Source organism: Somniosus microcephalus, chromosome 2 (assembly GCF_052327205.1).
Source record: "Somniosus microcephalus isolate GS21.2 chromosome 2, FLI_Smic_1.0, whole genome shotgun sequence".
NCBI lineage: Eukaryota > Metazoa > Chordata > Chondrichthyes > Squaliformes > Somniosidae > Somniosus > Somniosus microcephalus.
Genome location: NC_140988.1, coordinates 382,413,470 through 382,432,124, shown reverse-complemented (window position 1 = coordinate 382,432,124; position 18,655 = coordinate 382,413,470). Strand labels below are relative to the sequence as shown.

At 48.5% G+C, this 18,655-nt stretch overlaps 1 protein-coding gene across 1 annotated transcript in view; it reads right to left on the bottom strand.

Moving 5' to 3' along the window:
• LOC147123796 (ventral anterior homeobox 2a-like) overlaps positions 1–7,719 on the bottom strand; it is a 93,430-nt gene extending 85,711 nt beyond the window's left edge. Inside the window, exon 1 of the mRNA XM_085976145.1 lies at positions 7,333–7,719. Within this exon, the coding sequence (XP_085832271.1) occupies positions 7,333–7,584 (252 nt within the window). The 5' untranslated portion in view covers positions 7,585–7,719. The remainder of the gene's footprint in view (positions 1–7,332) is intronic.
• Between the last annotated feature and the right edge of the window lie 10,936 nt (positions 7,720–18,655).

Here is an 18,655-nt window from a genome sequence, read left to right as displayed (position 1 = left end):
GGGGAGATGGAGGTGTCGGGGGATCAAAGATAGATTTAGTTAAGTATAAGGGAAGGTTGTTTGTGGGGGGGTCAGAAATTATAGCTCACTTTTGGCAAGGATACTACAAGCAAGTTTTAGTATCCGATGGGGGACTGTAAGATTTTGCAATAATTTACAGCTCCGAAGATTAATTTTTTTGAGTAAAGAATCCCTGGGTGATACACCTTTAAAAATTTCAGGGATCAAAAATGGCCATCAGACCGCATGGCTGAAGACAAAGGACTTGGAAAACCGCTTTCTGTGTCTGTGAAGAAAGTTTCAATGGCAGTCAAACCTGTCAATCAAAGGGGAGTTTCCCCCACCCTGCAGCAGGACAATCGATGCCTGTTTACAGAATGTTCTACAATGTTGACTCTAAGATCAAGTGCTTGAAACTGCCAGCATGAACAAAGGAACTTTGTTTGCTAAGCACTCAAGACTGTCAATCAATTGTGGTTCCAGATGACCACAGGACAATGCTTTGTTTACCAAGAAATTGAATGCTATTAGCATTTGTTTGTATATCAAGTGGACACATCCAAACTGAGGAGAAACCATTTAAATGAATGGGAGAACACATTCAAACCCATTACTGGACAATGGGGCAGTTGGATCCCTTTTGTTTTAGCCCAGAAACATCCAGATCTGGGCGGGCCCCAAAAGGGAGTATAAAAGATAGCTTCCCAGAAGCATCTCTCTCTCTCTGGCCTCGCCTCCGTGTCCCTCTACAGCGTGGGAGTCTGCCTGTAGAAGCGAAACACCAGCAGTTTACTTTTAAAACACTGGGGTGTTTTTCACTTCGGGGCAGTGAAGATCTAAGTTTGCAGGACACAGAGCAGGCATTTCCAGTGGTGAGCATATATTTTTCTGGCCTTCCACAAGGCAACCTAGGATAGGTATAGGGGTGGGAGTAAAGTGGGAATTTCGTTAGAATTGTGATTTTAGTCGATTTCCTTCATTGTGTCCATTTCTCCTCCCCTATTTAAGCAAGACAGTGTTGCACCTAGCAGCGAAGTGCTATAGTGAACATTGAATTCGGTATTTAAAACTGTATTAAAAAAGGAGTAGCTGTTTTAAAGTACTGTATGTAAAACTGTATTAAAAGGGGTGTTGCATCAAGCTGTATTGCTGTGGTGAACGCTGTGTAGCTATTTTTTTAAAGTCTATATTAAAGTACTGTATTTAAAATAAGGTAGTGTTGCACTGGGCAGAGAGCACGCTGGTGGACACTGAGCGTACTGCGTGTATTAAATAAGGTAGTGTTGCACTGGGCGGGGAGCCCTCTAGTGGACACTAAGTGTACTGCGTGTATTAAATAAGGTAGTGTTGCACTGGGCAGGGAGCCCTCTAGTGGACACTAAGTGTACTGCGTTTAAGCAGAAGTGCTGTACCAGGCATAAGAGCCATATCGATTTTTCTTTCTTTTGTTTTTCAATAAATACTGGTCTGTTTTGCACCCAAACCATGAGTCACATTGTTTTCTGTCTACATCGCCACCGAATAAGTCCGGGGGTCAGAACTCAGGAATAGGGGAGCACTTCAAAACCGCAAGGGGGTCCCTGGAGCAGCTCAGAGGCTTCTGACTGACCAGAGATAAATAACCCCAGCCCCGCTAGCGTGTGTGCTAATTCCTTACACTAGTTACAGATTGCCAACCTGAAAATGACCCATTTATCCCGACTCTCTGTTTTCTGTTAGTTAGCCAATCCTCTATCCAATCTAATATATTACCCCCAACACCGTGAGCTCTTATCCTGTGCAGTAACCTTTTATGCGGCATCTTATCAAATTACTTCTGGAAATCCAAATCCATGTAGAATGATTTTCTAAATGTCCTGCTATTACTTCCTTAATAATGGATTCCAGCATTTTCCCAATGACAGGTGTTAGGCTAACTAGCCTATAGTTTCCTGCTTTCTGTCTCCCTCCTTTCTTGAATAGGGGCGTTACATTTGCGGTTTTCCAATCCGCTGGGACTTCTCCAGAATCCTGGAAATTTTGATAGATTACAACCAACACATCCACTATCTCTGCAGCCACTTCTCTTAAGACCCTAGGATGCAGGCCATCAGGTCCAGGGGACTTGTCAGCCTTTAGTCCCATTAGTTTGCCTAGTACTTTTTCACCAGTGATAGTGATTGTTTTTAAGTTCCTCCCTCCCTATAGCCCCTTGATTATCTTATTATTATTGGGATGCTTTTAGTGTCCTCTGCCGTGAAGACCGAGACAAAATATTTGTTCAAAGTCTCTGCCATTTCCTTGTTTCCCATTATGAATTCCTCAGTCCCATCCTCTAAGGGACCAATATTTACTTTAGCTACTCTCTTCCTTTTTATATACCTGTCGAACCTCTTACTGTCTATTTTTATATTTTTTGCTAGTTTATTCTCAATCTAACTTCTCCCTCTATTTTTTTTATGGGGCTCTGCTGTGGCGAATTCTCATTACTTAAATATTCTGGCACATTTCCTTGCTGTCGATGTATGGGAGCGTATCATAAACATACACACACACGTAGATTAGATATACTGACACATCTATAGAAAATGTATATTAGATACACACGCACATACGCAGCCTGACATCATTATTGGGAGGATGCTAGAAGGGATCATACAAAATGCCATTTATGACCACTGAGAAAGAGAAGGGGCCAGTAGAGATACACAAAATTTGTCTGGAAAAATAGATTAAATTTGATCCGGTTTTTTGAGGAAGTCAGTGGGGTAGTGGATGAGGGAAATCCAGTAGACATTGTCAGACTGTCAGAAAGCCTTCAATAAGGCTCCTCACAGTAGGTTACTTCACAAGATAGTATCTTGTGAAATCAGTAGGGATTAGAAACTCTGGATTCGAAATTGGCTCCAATCCCAGAACCAAAATGTTATAGTTAATGGATGTGGTTCAGCCTGGAGGCATGTTACCAGTGGATCGCTTCTTTTTGCGGTCTTTATTAATGACCTGGACGGTGATGTTGGGAGTATGGTCAGTAAATTTGCAGATGACACCACAATCTGTGCAAGGATTAAGACCGTAGAGGAGTGCATTCAATTTGATTTCGTTGTTCTCGGGGAGCGGGTCACACAATAGCAAATGGCATTTAGTTTAGAGAAATGTAATGTTGTGCATGTTGGTAGGGCCAACATGGAATACACATATCATTTGCAGAGAACAATACTGAAAGAGGTTGTGAGGGACAAAGAGCTGAGTGTTATTGTGCACAGATCACTGGAGGTTCGTGACCAATGTAGAGAAACTTTCGCTAAAGCTAACAGGGTATTGGGTTGTATTAATACAACCATTCTGTATAAATCAAAGTACATCATTTTGTCATTATACAGGTCATTGGTTTGTATCTAGAGTACGGTGCCCAGTTATGGTTCCCCCACATGGTGGATGATATAATGGCCTTGGAAAAGATCCAGAGGAGAGCTACAAGAATGATTCCTAACTTAAAGAACCCCAGCTACTCAGAGAGGCTCAAGGACCTCGGTCTATTTACTTTAGAGCAGCATAGACTGAGAGGTGACCTGATAGAGGCCTAGAAAATAATTAAAGGGCTGGATAGTGTCCCTGTTGAGAGATTATTCCAGTTTGATAGATTGGGGAGGACCAGAGGGACACGAGTTGAAACTGTGTGAGAGTGGGAAGAGACCGGATGTTGGGCGGTTCGTCATTTCCCAGAGAGCAGCGAGCCTCTGGAAGGTGTAGCCGGCTGGTGCGGTGGGCGCTGACTCGCTGCACCGCCTTCAAGAGGGAGCTGCACCGGTTCCTGACCGGGGCAGAGATCGCTTCATAGAGAAGGTCAGTGTCTTTATAGACAACACTGGGTCCGCGTGATCTCCTGTCTGGGTTTGATTGCCTGAGGGGGTCGGAGAGGAATTTGTAGATTTTTTTCCCGTTATTGGTCCTAAGTTCTTTTCTATTTTTTTGCCTCTCCCAGGAGATTACATGGCTGTGTGTGGGGGGCGGTGGTGGGGTGGGGGGGGTGGGGAGAAGGTAAGAAGTGTCTAGTCATGGTGCTCCGGCCATCATGGTGCAGCACAGGGTTGATGGACCAGCTGGTGGTGGACCTGCCCATAATGTGTGTGAGTGCGTGTGTGTATATATATATATATATATATATATATATATAAACCGGTACATCTCTCTGTCTGTCTCTCTGTCTGTCTCTCTGTCTGTCTCTCTGTCTTTCTGTCTGTCCGGCTATACAATCAAAAGTTATAGGGCTAGAAATTCAGTGGGCTTTGCGCCCAGTTACCGCCCAAATAGGGTTTCTGCGCCAGTGTAAGAGGGTGCGCTGATATTCAGCGCTGCGGTAATGGCGGCGGTAGCCGGTAGCGCTGCGCCGACACCGATGACGTCATCGGTGTGCGCAGTGCCCCGGTTCCGCCCCACTTCCGGCCCAAACCACATATTTAGTTGCGGCCGCCTCTTCTGCAGCGGCCGCAAACAGCGATTGAAAAACGGGGCCGTACTGCTGCGCTACTGGGGCGCTTTAAGGTGGAGGTGCGGCCGGCCGCTTTTTCGGCGGCCGCCTGCCCGCACCTCCTTCCCCGGCCTCCTCCACCACCCCCCCCGCGGCATTGCCGGCTGCTTTCCGCGAGCCTGGCACTTCTCCGTGGTGCTGGGCTCATTTGCCGGCACAAGCCAGCGGCGATCTCCCCGTTGCAGGCACCTCCACCTTAAGAGAAGGAGGAGGCCTGCAGTACTGCAGCCTGCCGCACCGCATCGGGTGGCGCAACGGCACTTAGAGCGCTGAAATTCAGTTTCAGCGCCCCAAGCGGGGGCGGGCACACCCTGGAATAGCGGCCGGTTCCGACTTGGGGCACAAAAAGTGAATATCGAACGGTCGCACGTGGCTCCGCGCCCAGCGCTAACTTTTGGCCGTTAGCCAGCTGGTGGGGCCATAGTGAATTTCTAGGCCATAGAGCGTACCTACACATATGTTATATCAAAAGAAAGCTTATCATTAGGGGGGTACGCACAGACATGTGTACATATTGGCCCAGAAATTTGGGTCCCAATGCACGAGTACACACGGGAAACCAACACTTCCGTTCCCCTGAAAGAAGGGGTTGAGAGGTGGAACGCGTGCGCCGGAGAGGCAGCGCGTGCGCATCGAACTTACGTTTTGTTTGCAGGGTTCTCCGGGAGAGTAAGTCTCCAGCAGTTACACTTTTAAAAAGCAGGCGCACGGCCTGTTTTTAACAAGGCAAGTGGTGAATTAATTAAAATTAAAACATTTTTTCCACAGGTTTATTATTTTTAAATACTTTAAAGAAAGGTAAGTTTATTTTTAGCCCCGTTAGAAAATGTAATTAATTTTTTCAAAAATTTAAATTATTGTTTAAAATAGTTATTTCATGTAATTTATAGTTATTTTAAAAATGTGGATTTTTAAAAAATTCATTTGAAGTTTAGTGATGTTTTGGGGCTTATAGTATTTATAGGTTTGACCGCTCTTCCTGTCAAACTTATGAATGAAGCATTCCCTGCTACCATTGGCTCCCCATGGCCCACGTGATCCCAGGGGACGCATCGAACTAACTGCGCCCCTGGGATACGCAAGCACTGCACGCCGGCAGCTGGAGCAGGCCCAGGATCGGAATCCCACGCGGGCCCACAGCTCAACGGCTGGCGCGCTAGGTAAGTGCAGGTCGGGGGCTTGCACCCGCGGGAAGCCCCCAACCTGAATTTCTGGGCCAATAGATATACGCACAGACATGTGTACATATATGTATTTGACATACAGACATGTACATATATTAGACACACAGATATGTTTACATATATTAGACATTCACACGGACGTATGTATACGTATATATATTAGACAGACGGCACAACTCGATGGGCCGAATGGCCTCCTTCTGTGCCATTATGACTCTATATAACAGATATACAGACACACATATTAGAAATATATAAATGCATATGTATCAAACAGCAGCCACTCATTTATGTTCTTACAGAATAATGGACAGACATTACTTCTGTAAGGAACCAGCAGAAATTCAAACTAGATTTAAGAAAAATTACATTTGACTTTTTCAGTCAATATGAATCAGTGGCCGTTAATAAACACTCCCATTATTATAAAATATCTATCCGCCAATTCAACAAGACTACAGATCTGCAACTACTGCATATCTGCAAAAGATCTATGCACACAGGCACACCCAGACAGATATATGTTTCGGATTGCATGAGCATTTACACCTCCAGACCTGCACATACAGACACACGCACATAATTGAAAGAAAGACTTTCGTTTATATAGCGCCTTTCACAACCTCAGAACTTCCCAAAGTGCTTCACAGCCAATTTTGAAGTGTAGTCACTGTTGTAATGTGGGAAACACGACAGCCAATTTGCGCACAGCAAGCTCCCACAAACAGCAGTGTGATAATGACCAGATAATCTGTTTTTAGTAATGTTGATTGAGAGGTAAATCTTGGCCCCAGGACACTGGGAAGAACTCCCCCTGCTCTTTGAAATAGCGCCGTGGGATCTTTTACATCCACCTGAGAGCAGAGGGGGCCTGGGTTTAACGTCTCATCCTAAAGACGGCACCACCGACAGTGCAGCGCTTCCCTCAGCACCGCACTGGGAGTGTCAGCCTCGATTTTGGGCTCAGGTCTCTGGAGTGGGACTTTGAAATCTGGGGCCAGAATGCTACCAACTGACACTTACATGGGTAACAATACGCACACCGCTGCATATCCACACCCTGTCCTGTTGCCCACAGTTCTAATTAGACAGAATTTCTGTGTGTGTTTAATAGGCTCATTCCCAAGTACTGCTCCAGCTCGATGTGGAGCTGCCGGTGTTGGACTGGGGTGGACAAATGTGAGAAGTCACACAACACCAGGTTATAGTCCAACAGCTTTATTTGAAATCACAAGCTTTCGGAGCGCTGCTCCTTCGTCAGGTGAAGTGAAGAGATGCATATAGGCACAGCATATATAGTCAGAGAACACTGCCAGATGATTAGCCATCTGGCAGTGTTCTCTATATATGCTGTGCCTATATGCATCTCTTCACTTCACCTGACGAAGGAGCAGCGCTCCGAAAGCTTGTGATTTCAAATAAAGCTGTTGGACTATATAACCTGGTGTTGTGTGACTTCTCACATTGAACCAGCTCGACACACAAACACACACACACACCAGTCAATAATCGGTGGGGTTCTGAGTGCTGGGTACAGACAGACCAAGATGTTTCCAGCCCCGCAGTGTAGGTGCGGTCTGCTCCTGTTTGTGTGGGTAAGCCCCCAGACTGACTCCCCCACCCCCCAGCCTCGGTTACCTGGGTCTCGGACAGATTCAGCTGCCGGGCCAGCTCGGTGCGCTCCCGGCCCACCACGTACTGACAGCGCTGGAACTCCAGCTCCAGGCGGTAGAGCTGCTCGGCGGTGAAGGAGGTTCGAGTCCGCTTCGGCCGGTCCAGGTCCAGCCCTCTGGGGAGCACAATCTCACGGATCATCCCTTTAGCGTCTGCCCGAGGGAGAGAAGAGGAACAATTCTCAGAGCCAACACGGAACAGTTCACCCGCTTTCATTTCCTGGTGAACTTTCCACTTTTCTAGTTCTCTCTAATTCGATTTTAAATTCTTTTCAGATTTAAAGTTCCCAGTTTTAGTTTATTTCCGATTTAATGTTCCCAGTTTTTGTTTATTTCCTATTTAAAGTTCCAGCTTTAATATTATTTAACTATTTTCTTTCTCTTTATAAAATAAATTCCAAGTTTCGCCCCATTTACTTTTTGATCTTTTTGACCCTCTTTCTCTTCATTTCTTTATTTCGCAATCCATTCGTTCACATTTCCCTTAAAAAACCAATTCATTTTCTTTCCTCTAACCGGTTACACACGAAATTCCTTTACTGTGAGGCCGAAACACAGACAGATTTTTTTTAAAGGACTCGGGTTATAGGGCCGAGGTCGGCTGGTCTGTGAAAGAAGGTGAACGAGTTTCATAGAGAGAGAGAGAAAGAGAGATTCAAAATAATAGAGATACAGAGCGAGAGAGAAGGGGATAAGATCCAGAGGGAGATAGAGATAAAAATTGGGAGAGAAAGAACGAAAGAGAGACACAGAATGGAGAGAGCGGTTAGAGAGAGAGAATGGAGAGAGGGTTAGAGAGAGAGAATGGAGAGAGGGTTAGAGAGAGAGAATGGAGAGAGGGTTAGAGAGAGAGAATGGAGAGAGGGAATGGAGAGAGGGAATGGAGAGAGGGAATGGAGAGAGGGAATGGAGAGAGTGTTAGAGAGAGGGAATGGAGAGAGAGTTAGAGAGAGGGAATGGAGAGAGAGTTAGAGAGAGAGAATGGAGAGAGGGTTAGAGAGAGAATGGAGAGAGGGTTAGAGAGGGAGAATGGAGAGAGAGTTAGAGAGAGGGAATGGAGAGAGTGTTAGAGAGAGAGAATGGAGAGAGGGTTAGAGAGAGAGAATGGAGAGAGGGTTAGAGAGAGGGAATGGAGAGAGGGTTAGAGAGAGGGAATGGAGAGAGTGTTAGAGAGAGAATGGAGAGAGGGTTAGAGAGAGAATGGAGAGAGGGTTAGAGAGAGAGAATGGAGAGAGTGTTAGAGAGAGGGAATGGAGAGAGGGTTAGAGAGAGGGAATGGAGAGAGTGTTAGAGAGAGGGAATGGAGAGAGTGTTAGAGAGAGAATGGAGAGAGGGTTAGAGAGAGGGAATGGAGAGAGGGTTAGAGAGGGAGAATGGAGAGAGGGTTAGAGAGAGAGAATGGAGAGAGGGTTAGAGAGAGGGAATGGAGAGAGTGTTAGAGAGAGAGAATGGAGAGAGAGTTAGAGAGAGAGAATGGAGAGAGGGTTAGAGAGAGAGAATGGAGAGAGGGTTAGAGAGAGAATGGAGAGAGTGTTAGAGAGAGAATGGAGAGAGGGTTAGAGAGAGAGAATGGAGAGAGTGTTAGAGAGAGAGAATGGAGAGAGGGTTAGAGAGAGAATGGAGAGAGTGTTAGAGAGAGAGAATGGAGAGAGGGTTAGAGAGAGAGAATGGAGAGAGGGTTAGAGAGAGAGAATGGAGAGAGGGTTAGAGAGAGAATGGAGAGAGGTATGGAGAGAGGGTTAGAGAGAGAGAATTTAGAGAGGGTTAGAGAGAGAGAATGGAGAGTGTTAGAGACACAGAATGGAGAGAGTGTTAGAGAGAGAGAGTTAGAGAGAATGGAGATAGTGTTAGAGACACAGAATGGAGAGAGGGTTGGAGAGAAGGTTAGAGAGAGAGAATGGAGAGACTGTTAGAGAGATAGAATAGCTGAATAATGGGAGTTAGGAGGTAAATTAAAAAATAGGACCTCAAAGGTAGTAATCTCAGGATTGCTACCAGTGCCATGTGCTAGTCAGAGTAGAAATAGAAGGATATTTCAGCTGAATACGTGGCTAGAGGAATGGTGCAAGGGGGAGGGATTCAAATTCCTGGGACATTGGAACCGGTTCTGGGGGAGGTTGGACCAGTACAAACTGGACGGTTTGCAACTGGGCGGGACCGGAACCGATGTCCATGGGGAAGTGTTTGCTAGTGCTGTTGGGGAGGGTTTAAACTAAAATGGCAGCGGGTTGGGGACCTGTGCAGGGCGACAGAGGAAAGGGAAGCAAGGATAGAAACAAAAGACAGGAAGGAGAAAAGCAAAAGTGGAAGGCAGAGAAATCAAGCATGTAAATCAAACAGGGCCACAGTAAATAATAATTCTAAGAGGACGAAGAGTGTTAAAAAATCAAGCCTGAAGGCTTTGTGTCTTAATGCGAAGAGCATTAGTATTAAGGTGGATGAATAAGTGCACAAATAGATGTAAACGGATATGATATAACTGGGATTATGGAGACATGGCTCCAGGATGACCAAGTCTGGGAATGCAACATCCAGGGGTATTCAATATTCAGGAAGGACAGGAAAAAAGGAAAAGGAGGTGGGGTAGCATTTCTGGTTAAAGAGGAGATTAACACAATAGTAAGGAAGGATATTAGCTCTAATGATGTGGAATCGGTATGGGCAGAGCTGAGAAATACAAAGGGGCAGAAAATATTAGTGGGAGTTGTATACAGACCCCCAAACAGTAATGCTGAGGTTGGGGATGGCATTAAATGGGAAATTAGAGATGCGTGCAATAAGGGCACAGCAGTTATCATGGGTGACTTTAATCGACATTAGATTAGGCTAACCAAATTAGTAACAATACTGTGGAGGAGGAATTCCTAGACTGTATACGGGATGGTTTCCTAGAACAATATGTCGAGGAACCAACTAGAGATCAGGCCATCTTAGATTGGGTATTATGTAATGAGAAAGGATTAATTAGCAAGCTTGTTGTGCGAGACCCCTTGGGGAGGAGCGATCATAATATGATAGAATTCTTCATTAAGATGGAGAGTGAAGTAAACATAGAAACATAGAGATAGGAACAGGAGTAGGCCATTCGGCCCTTCGAGCCTGCTCCGCCATTCAATGAGATCATGGCTGATCTTCGTCTGAGATCTTAGCTGATCTTACCAGTTCAGTACCCCGTCCCCGCCTTTTCTCCGTAACCCTTAATCCCCTTCGCCTTCAGAAATATATCCAATTCTCTCTTGAAAATATTTATTGAATTAGCCTTCACAGCCCTCTGTGGCAGGGAATTCCACAGGCTCACCACTCTTTGAGTGAAGAAATTCTTCCTCATCTCTGTTTTAAATGATTTGCCCGCTATTTTTAGACTGTGGCCCCTGGTTCTGTGCTCCCCTGCCATTGGAAACATTCTCTCTGAATTCAGCCTGTCCAGGCCTGCCATAATTTTATATGTTTTGATGAGATCCCCTCTCAATCTTCTAAACTCCAGTGAGTACAAGCCCAAACTATTCAATCTCTCCTCGTAGGTCATTCCCGCCATTCCAGGTATCAGCCTGGTGAATCGCCGCTGCACTCTTTCCATGGCAAGAACATCCTTCCGCAGATGGGGCGACCAAAACTGTACACAATACTCCAGATGCGGTCTCACCAGCACCTTGTACAGCTGTAGTAAGGTATCCCTATTCCTATACTCGAACCCCCTTGATATGAAGGCCAACATACCATTTGCCTTCTTAATCGCCTGTTGCACCTGCATGCTCTCCTTCAGTGACTGGTGCACAAGAACACCCAGGTCCCTCTGCACTTCCCCATCTCCCAATCTATTGCCATTTAGATAATAATCTACCCTCCTGTTTTTACCCCCAAAGTGGATAACCTCGCATTTATCCACATTATAGTGCATCTGCCACGTATCCGCCCATTCCCCCAACCTGTCCAAATCGCACTGTAGCCTCCTGACATCCTCATCAGAGCCCACCCCTCCTCCTAGTTTAGTGTCGTCAGCGAATTTGGAAATATTGCATCCAATTCCCTGATCCAGATCATTTATATATATTGTGAACAGCTGGGGTCCCAGGACAGATCCTTGCGGCACCCCGCTGGTCACTGCCTGCCACTCCGAAAACGAGCCGTTTATTCCAACTCTCTGTTTTCTATCCGCCAGCCAGTTCTCTATCCACGTTAATACTTTGCCCCCAATCCCATGAGCCTTAATTTTGCATGATAATCTTTTGTGTGGAACCTTATCGAAGGCTTTCTGGAAGTCAAGGTACACCACATCCACTGGCTCTCCCCCATCTATTTTACCAGTTACTTCCTCAAAAAATTCCAGCAGATTAGTCAAACACGATTTACCCTTTGTAAATCCATGTTGACTCTGTCCGATCCTTTCCCCATTTGTCAAGTGCTCCGCTATTTTATCCTTAATAATGGACTCTAGCATTTTGCCCACAACCGATGTAAGGCTTACTGGTCTATAATTCCCTGCTTTCTCTCTACCCCCCTTTTTAAATATTGGGGTAACATTAGCTACCCTCCAATCCACGGGTACTGTTGCCGATTCAATGGAGTTCCGGAAGATGATCCTTAGAGCATCTGCTATCTCCAGGGCCACCTCCTTAAGTACCCTAGGATGTAGTTTATCAGGCCCCGGGGATTTGTCGGCCTTCAGTCCCCTCAACTTACCCAACACCATATCCCTAGAGATACTAATTTCTGTCAGCTCCTCCCTCTCTTTAGTCCCTATGTTTGCCGATATTCCTGGGAGGTTATTTGTGTCCTCCTTTGTGAATACAGAACCAAAGTATGAGTTTAATTGGTCTGCCATTTCCTTATTCTCCATTATATATTCTCCCGAATCGGACTGCAAGGGACCGACTTGGGATTTTACCAGTCTTTTCCTCCTGATATACCGATAAAAGCTTTTGCAGTCTGTCTTTATGTTTGCTGCAAGTTTACTTTCGTATTCTATTTTCCCCTTCCTGATTAATCCCTTTGTCCTCTTTTGCTGTATCCTGTACTACCCCCAATCTTCCGGTCTGGTGCTTTTTTTTGCCAGTTGATATGCCCTTTTTTTTGATTTTATGCTGTCCCTAATTTCCCTCGTTATCCACGGTTGAGCCACCTTTTTAGGTTTATTTTTATGCCAAACCGGTATAAACATGTTCTGGAATTCTTCCATTCTATCTTTGAATGCTTGCCATTGTCTATCCACTGTCAATCCCCCCAGAAACACCACCCAATCAATCTTACCCAATTCCCGTCTCATACCTTCGTAATTCCCTTTATTTAAGTTCTGGACCTTAGTCTCTGATTCAATTTCCTCACTCTCCATCTCGACTGAGAGCTCGATCATATTATGATCGCTCTGACCCAAGGGGCCTCGTACAAGAAGATTGTTGATAAGTCCCTTCTCATTGCACAATACCCAGTCTAAAATGGCCTGATCTCGAGTCGGCTCCTCGACATATTGGTCCAGATAACCGTCCCGAAAACATTCCAGGAATTCCTCCTCCTCAGAATTTTTACTAATTTGGGTAGTCCAATCAATATGTAAATTAAAGTCACCCATGATGACAGCTGTGCTCTTATCGCACGCTTCTCTAATTTCCCTTTTTATGCCTTCCCTCACCTCCATATTACTATTTGGAGGCCTATATATCACACCCACTAACGTTTTCCTCCCCTTGCTATTTCTCATTTCTACCCATACAGATTCCGTTTCATCCGAGTTAATATCCTTCCTTTCCATTGCATTAATCCCCTCCTTTACCAGCAATGCTACCCCACCTCCCCTACCTTTTTGCCGATCCTTCCTAAATATTGTATATCCCTGGATGTTAAGTTCCCAGCCTTGCCCACCCTGCAGCCACGTTTCTGTAATCCCAATCAAATCATACTTGTTTACCTCTATTTCCACAACTAATTCATCCACCTTGTTCCTAATGCTTCTAGCATTAAGATACAAAGCCTTCAGGCTTGCTTTTTTCACACTCTCATTATGAATTAGTTTGGCCCTTTGTGTTTCTCTCCTTTGCTTATTGCTTCTCACCTGAGTAGTTGACTCAGAGACTAGTGTCCTGAATTTAAATAAAGGAAACTACGATGGTATGAGGCATGAGTTGGTTTGGATGGATTGGGGAATGTTACTTAAAGGGTGGACGGTGGATAGGCAATGGCAAACATTTAAAGATCGCATGGATGAACTACAGAATTTGTTCATCCCTGTTTGGCATAAAAAGAAAACAAAAAAGGAGACTCAACCGTGGCTAACAAGGGAAATTAGGGATAGCATAAGATCCAAGGAGAGGACATATAAATTGGCCAGAAAAAGCAGTAAACCTGAGGATTGGGAGCAGTTTAGGATTCAGCAAAGGAGGACAAAGGGAATAATTAAGAGGGGGAAAATAGAGTATGAGAGTAAGCTTGCAGGGAACATAAAAACTTACTGTAAAAGCTTCTATAGATATGTGAAGAGAAAAATATTGGTGAAGTCAAGCGTAGGTCCCTTGCAGTCAGAATCAGGGGAATTTATAATGGGGAACAAAGAAATGGAAGACCAATTAAATACATACTTTGGTTCTGTCTTCAAAAAGGAGGACACAAATAACCTCCCAGAGATGTCGGGGAACATAGGGGCCTAGAAATTCAGTGGGTTGCGCCAGCCGCTAACGCCATAAAAGGGCTATATTTCCGGCGCTAGACACTTAGCGCCTGAACGCAGTCCGATCTGCGCCGACGCCCAAATTCAGTTGACATTTAGCGCCGGCGCAAAGTGTTTGCGCCCGCTCAGGTGCGCGCGCAGCTTATGACGTCATATCGTCGCGCAACGCTGTTTGTGCGCCCCAAACCGGAAATTCAGTGGCGCCCGCCCAATGTGGGCGTGGCGCTGCTAAGAACTGTGAGGTGGAACGCAAAAGAGGCCCTGTGGGCCTCGTGGAGCGCAAATTAAAGGGCACTTACACTGACCGATAAAGCCCAGCCATTTTGCTGCAATGACTTTACTGCTTTGGATTTCTGGACAGAGACCAAGGGACAGAGCTTACTGATTTGGGACAACATAGGAGAGGTATTTTTGGCTTCTGGCCAGTGCTTTGACATTTGATTCATTGTGATTTATCTGTTCTCAACTTTATTATGGGGGCTGTATGGGGGGCCAACCCTCAGTTGCAGCATTATGTGCGAAGGGCTCGCAGACGCTGTGAGAGAGGGCCAGCCATGCCTAGATGCAGAGGGGCCATCAGGCGTCGGCAACGTAGGCCTTACCCACTCAGGCAATACCGGCAGCAGGTGTCCTATCTCACCATGACTGCGGCGCATTGTGTGAAGAGGCTGCGCTTCAGAAGGGAGGTGGTTGCAGAGATCTGCCAGCTGCTTCACACAGATCTGCGTCCACAGCTGATGTGCAGGACGTCTCTCTCAGTGGAAGTGAAGGTCACGGTGGCTCTGAACTTTTATGCAAGCGGCTCCTTCCAAGCCGCTGCTGCGGACATAGCGAACATCTCCCAGTTCACCGCGCATCGCTGCATCCGGCAGGTCACCGATGCACTTTACGCGAGGAGACACCAATTCATCTCCTTCCCCATGACCCGACAGAGGCAGGAGCAGCGTGCAGTCGGATTTGGCAGGATCGCGGGCTTCCCCATGGTGCAGGGCGCCATTGACTGCACGCATGTGGCTATGCGGGCACCTATCCACAATGCCGAGGATTACCGCAACCGGAAGGGCTACCATTCCCTAAATGTACAGCTGGTGTGTGACCACAGGCAGCGCATCCTAGCTGTCAATGCCCGCTTCCCAGGAAGCAGCCACGATGCATTTATCCTGCGCCAGACTACTGTGGCTGACATGTTCGAGGCACAGCCTCCACCAAGGGGATGGCTTATCGGGGACAAGGGCTACCCTTTGTGTACATGGCTCATGATCCCGCTCCGCGCGCCCAGGACCCCAGCAGAGGAGGCATACAACGAAAGCCATCAAGCCACAAGGAACATCATCGAGCAAACGATAGGCGTCCTCAAGCAACGGTTCCGCTGCCTGGATCGTTCCGGAGGATCTCTTCAGTATTCGCCGGATAGAGTCTCCCAGTTCGTCTTCGTGTGCTGCATGCTGCACAACCTGGCTATCCGCAGGACTCAGGCACTGCCACCTGGCATTGCACCACCACCTCAGGAGGATGAGCAGGAGGAGGAGGAGGAGGAGGAGGAGGAGGACCAGCCCAGGAGGGAGCGACAAGGGCCAAGGGCCATCCGCCGGGAGTTTATTGATCGACACTTCTAGGCCCCCTGTCAGGGAATGGCCTGTGGCAATGAACGCACCTGAGGCAGCCGCTCCGCAAGCCCTCAGCCGGTTAACGCAACAACCACTTCAAACATGACACCTGGACATGCTGAATAAATCAAAAGCTTTATTTCACAAACTCAGGGCCCTTCCCACATGAAACAGAAAAACAGACAAGACCCCCAAAAAACAGTCAAAAACATCTGTCACTCCCAAAACCTGGGGAGGAATAACAAAACTTGCCCATCCAAAAGGCCTTCAACAGCGGCCTTACAAAAATAAGCCCCCCCCCACAACAGAGACACCCCCATGAGAACAAAAAATGCCTTGATCCTCGGCCTTAACAAAATAATGCCCCCCACAACACAAGCCCCCCAATATAAAAGAAACCGCTCTCACCACACTCTAATGGGTGTGCCGAGAGGGCGAGTCCTTAGACAGGCTTCTCCGGCCCCTGGCCGACCTGCTGCTCCACCTCAACCTGGGCCCTGCGGGTGTGGCGAGGCTGGGGGAAGGCTCATGAGGGCCACAAAGCGTGTCGGCAGATGCCCTTGGGGGTCGGCCTAGACGAGGCCTGGCCCGGGAGGGGCCGCCTGCTGACTGCTGCAGCTGTGGCTGGGCAGCATCAGTCTTAGCAGCAGCTCGTCGCACCTTGGCTGGGGGAGTGGCAGTGTCGGCAGCACCATTGGGGGCAAGCTGGCTGATGGCAGGTGCGCGCTGCTCGCCAGAGACACTGGCACTCGGCCGGGCTGGCAGTGTAGCAAGCGCAGCAATCTGGGGGAGGCCAGACCGCTGTGCTGCAGCAGGGCGGCGGGTGCCCTGGCGATGCTTCCACGCCACAGCGAGTGTGGCAGAAGTGAGTGCCCGAACTGCCCTGGTATGTGCCCGCATCAGCTCTGCCAGTGTGTGGACGGCACCACTCATCTCGCGAGTCGCGTCCTGCGCTGCCGCCAGTTGCTGCACACCCACGTCCTGCGCTGCCGCCAGTTGCTGCACACCCACGTCCTGTGCTGCCGCGAGTTGCTGCACACCCCTGTCGTGTGCTGCGGCCAGTTGCTGGACACCCCTGTCGTGCGCTGCCGTGAGTTGTTCGAACCCCCTGGCCTGTGATTCCCCGAAAGCCACCACACTCTGAGCCAGGGACTCAATGGCGTGAGGCATCTGTTCAACCACCCCCATGAACTCTTGGTGGCGCCGCTTAGACGCCGCCGACATCTCATCGAGGACGCGCACCTCCTGGGCGAGGACCGTGTCCGGACTGGAGGGCGGACTCTCCCTCCGGGGAGAAGGCCGCCGAGCTGGCCGACCCTTCCCGCGTGCGTCGACCCCACTTGGGCCAGGTTGTGCCCTCCCCTCCAACACCTCCCCCCTCTGGGCAGAAGGCCGGCGTGCTGCCGGAGCCTTCCCGCGTGCGTCCACCCTACTGGGACCAGCTTCGGCCCTCCCCTCCAACACCTCCCCCTGGCTCTCCTGCAGGCCAGACGTCTCCCCTCCATTGCCATTCCCTGGCGCGGAGGAGGGTTCCCCCGATGTGCCGCCTTCCTCCTGGTCCTCGACGTCCTCCTCCTCCAAGGGCCTGGCTCTCTGCCCTTCAGGGACCACCTCCTCCTCACCAGCTGAAAGCAGGAAGGCACAAGAGTAGCTTTAGAGTGAGGACAGGCCGTCAGCGAGGGAGGCCTGAGTGGTGCATTATGTGCAGTTGTCGGTCAGTGGGAAAGGATGTAGATCTGAAGCGCGAGGGCAACGAGAGAGGTGCAACCGGTCATGTCCTTACCAGTGGGTACCAGTACAGGGTCCGCCTCGCCGATCGCGACAGGGCCAGTCACCCGGCCACGCATGAGTCGTGCCACGCTCTCCTCCAGATCAGTGAGCGCCTGGTACTCGGGATGGCCTCCACCAGTGACAGACTGGCTCCTTACATTGCTCGCCAGCTTGGCCTGCAAGAGAAAGGACGGCCTCTAAGTACAGTGTGGTGCCCTGTCGCTGTGTGCACTGCCTCCCATGGTCGAATAGCTTGGCCAGTGTGGTGCCCTGTTGCTGGGTGCACTGCCTCCCATGGTGGAATAGCTTGGCCAGTGTGTTAAGTGCAGAAAGTGCTATTGATGAACATGCAAGTGCCATTGCTGCGGGAGGAGGGCTGCCCATTAGGCCTTTGAGGTCCCTTTGCCCATAATGTGAGGTGCACATGCAAGGATGAGGGGGACACTGGAAAGGGTACTCACCTTCACCATCCGAGTGAGGTCGTTGAACTTCTTGCGGCATTGGTCCGCACTCCTGGGGACATCACAGGTGGATGACACCCTGCGGGCGATTTTGCCCCAGGCTCTCCTGTACTGGCTCCTGGGAGCCTTCCTGCCACTGTCCGGGCACAGGATCTCTCTTCTCTTCTCCACACCATGAATGAGCACACTCAGAGCATGCTCTGAGAAGCGCTGCGCTCGCTCACGGGCCCTCTCCATTGCTCCAGGCGCTATTTTGGCACACCAGTAGTGCTGAGGCCTAGCTGCAGGGCTCCAGTATGCAGGGCGTGGCAGCAGTCAAAGTTGACCCTTCCCCCTTTAAGAGCTGGCCGGCGTCAGGGTGTCTGCTGTCAATCAAAACATGGCCGCATCTGCGCTGCGCCCAGCTTCGGCGTTATTAGGCCACATCGCCGGCTTAGCGCCGGAACACAGCATTTCAACGCCAGTTTCAGCGCTCGGCCAAACTTAGGGCCAACTCTACTGAATTTCGGCGATGTGGCCTACACTTTCCGGCGGGCGCTAACTTTAGCGAGCGCCCAACTTTAGCGCCCCAAAAGTGTCCAGACTGAATTTCTAGGCCAGGGTCTAATGAGAGGGAGGAATTGAATGAAATCAGTATATGTAGGGAAATAGTGTTAGGGAAATTGATGGGATTGAAGGCCGATAAATCCCCAGGGCCTGATAATCTACATCTTAGGGTACTTAAGGAAGTGGCCCTAGAAATAGTCGCTGCATTGCTGGTCATCTTCCAAAATTCTATAGACACTGGAACAG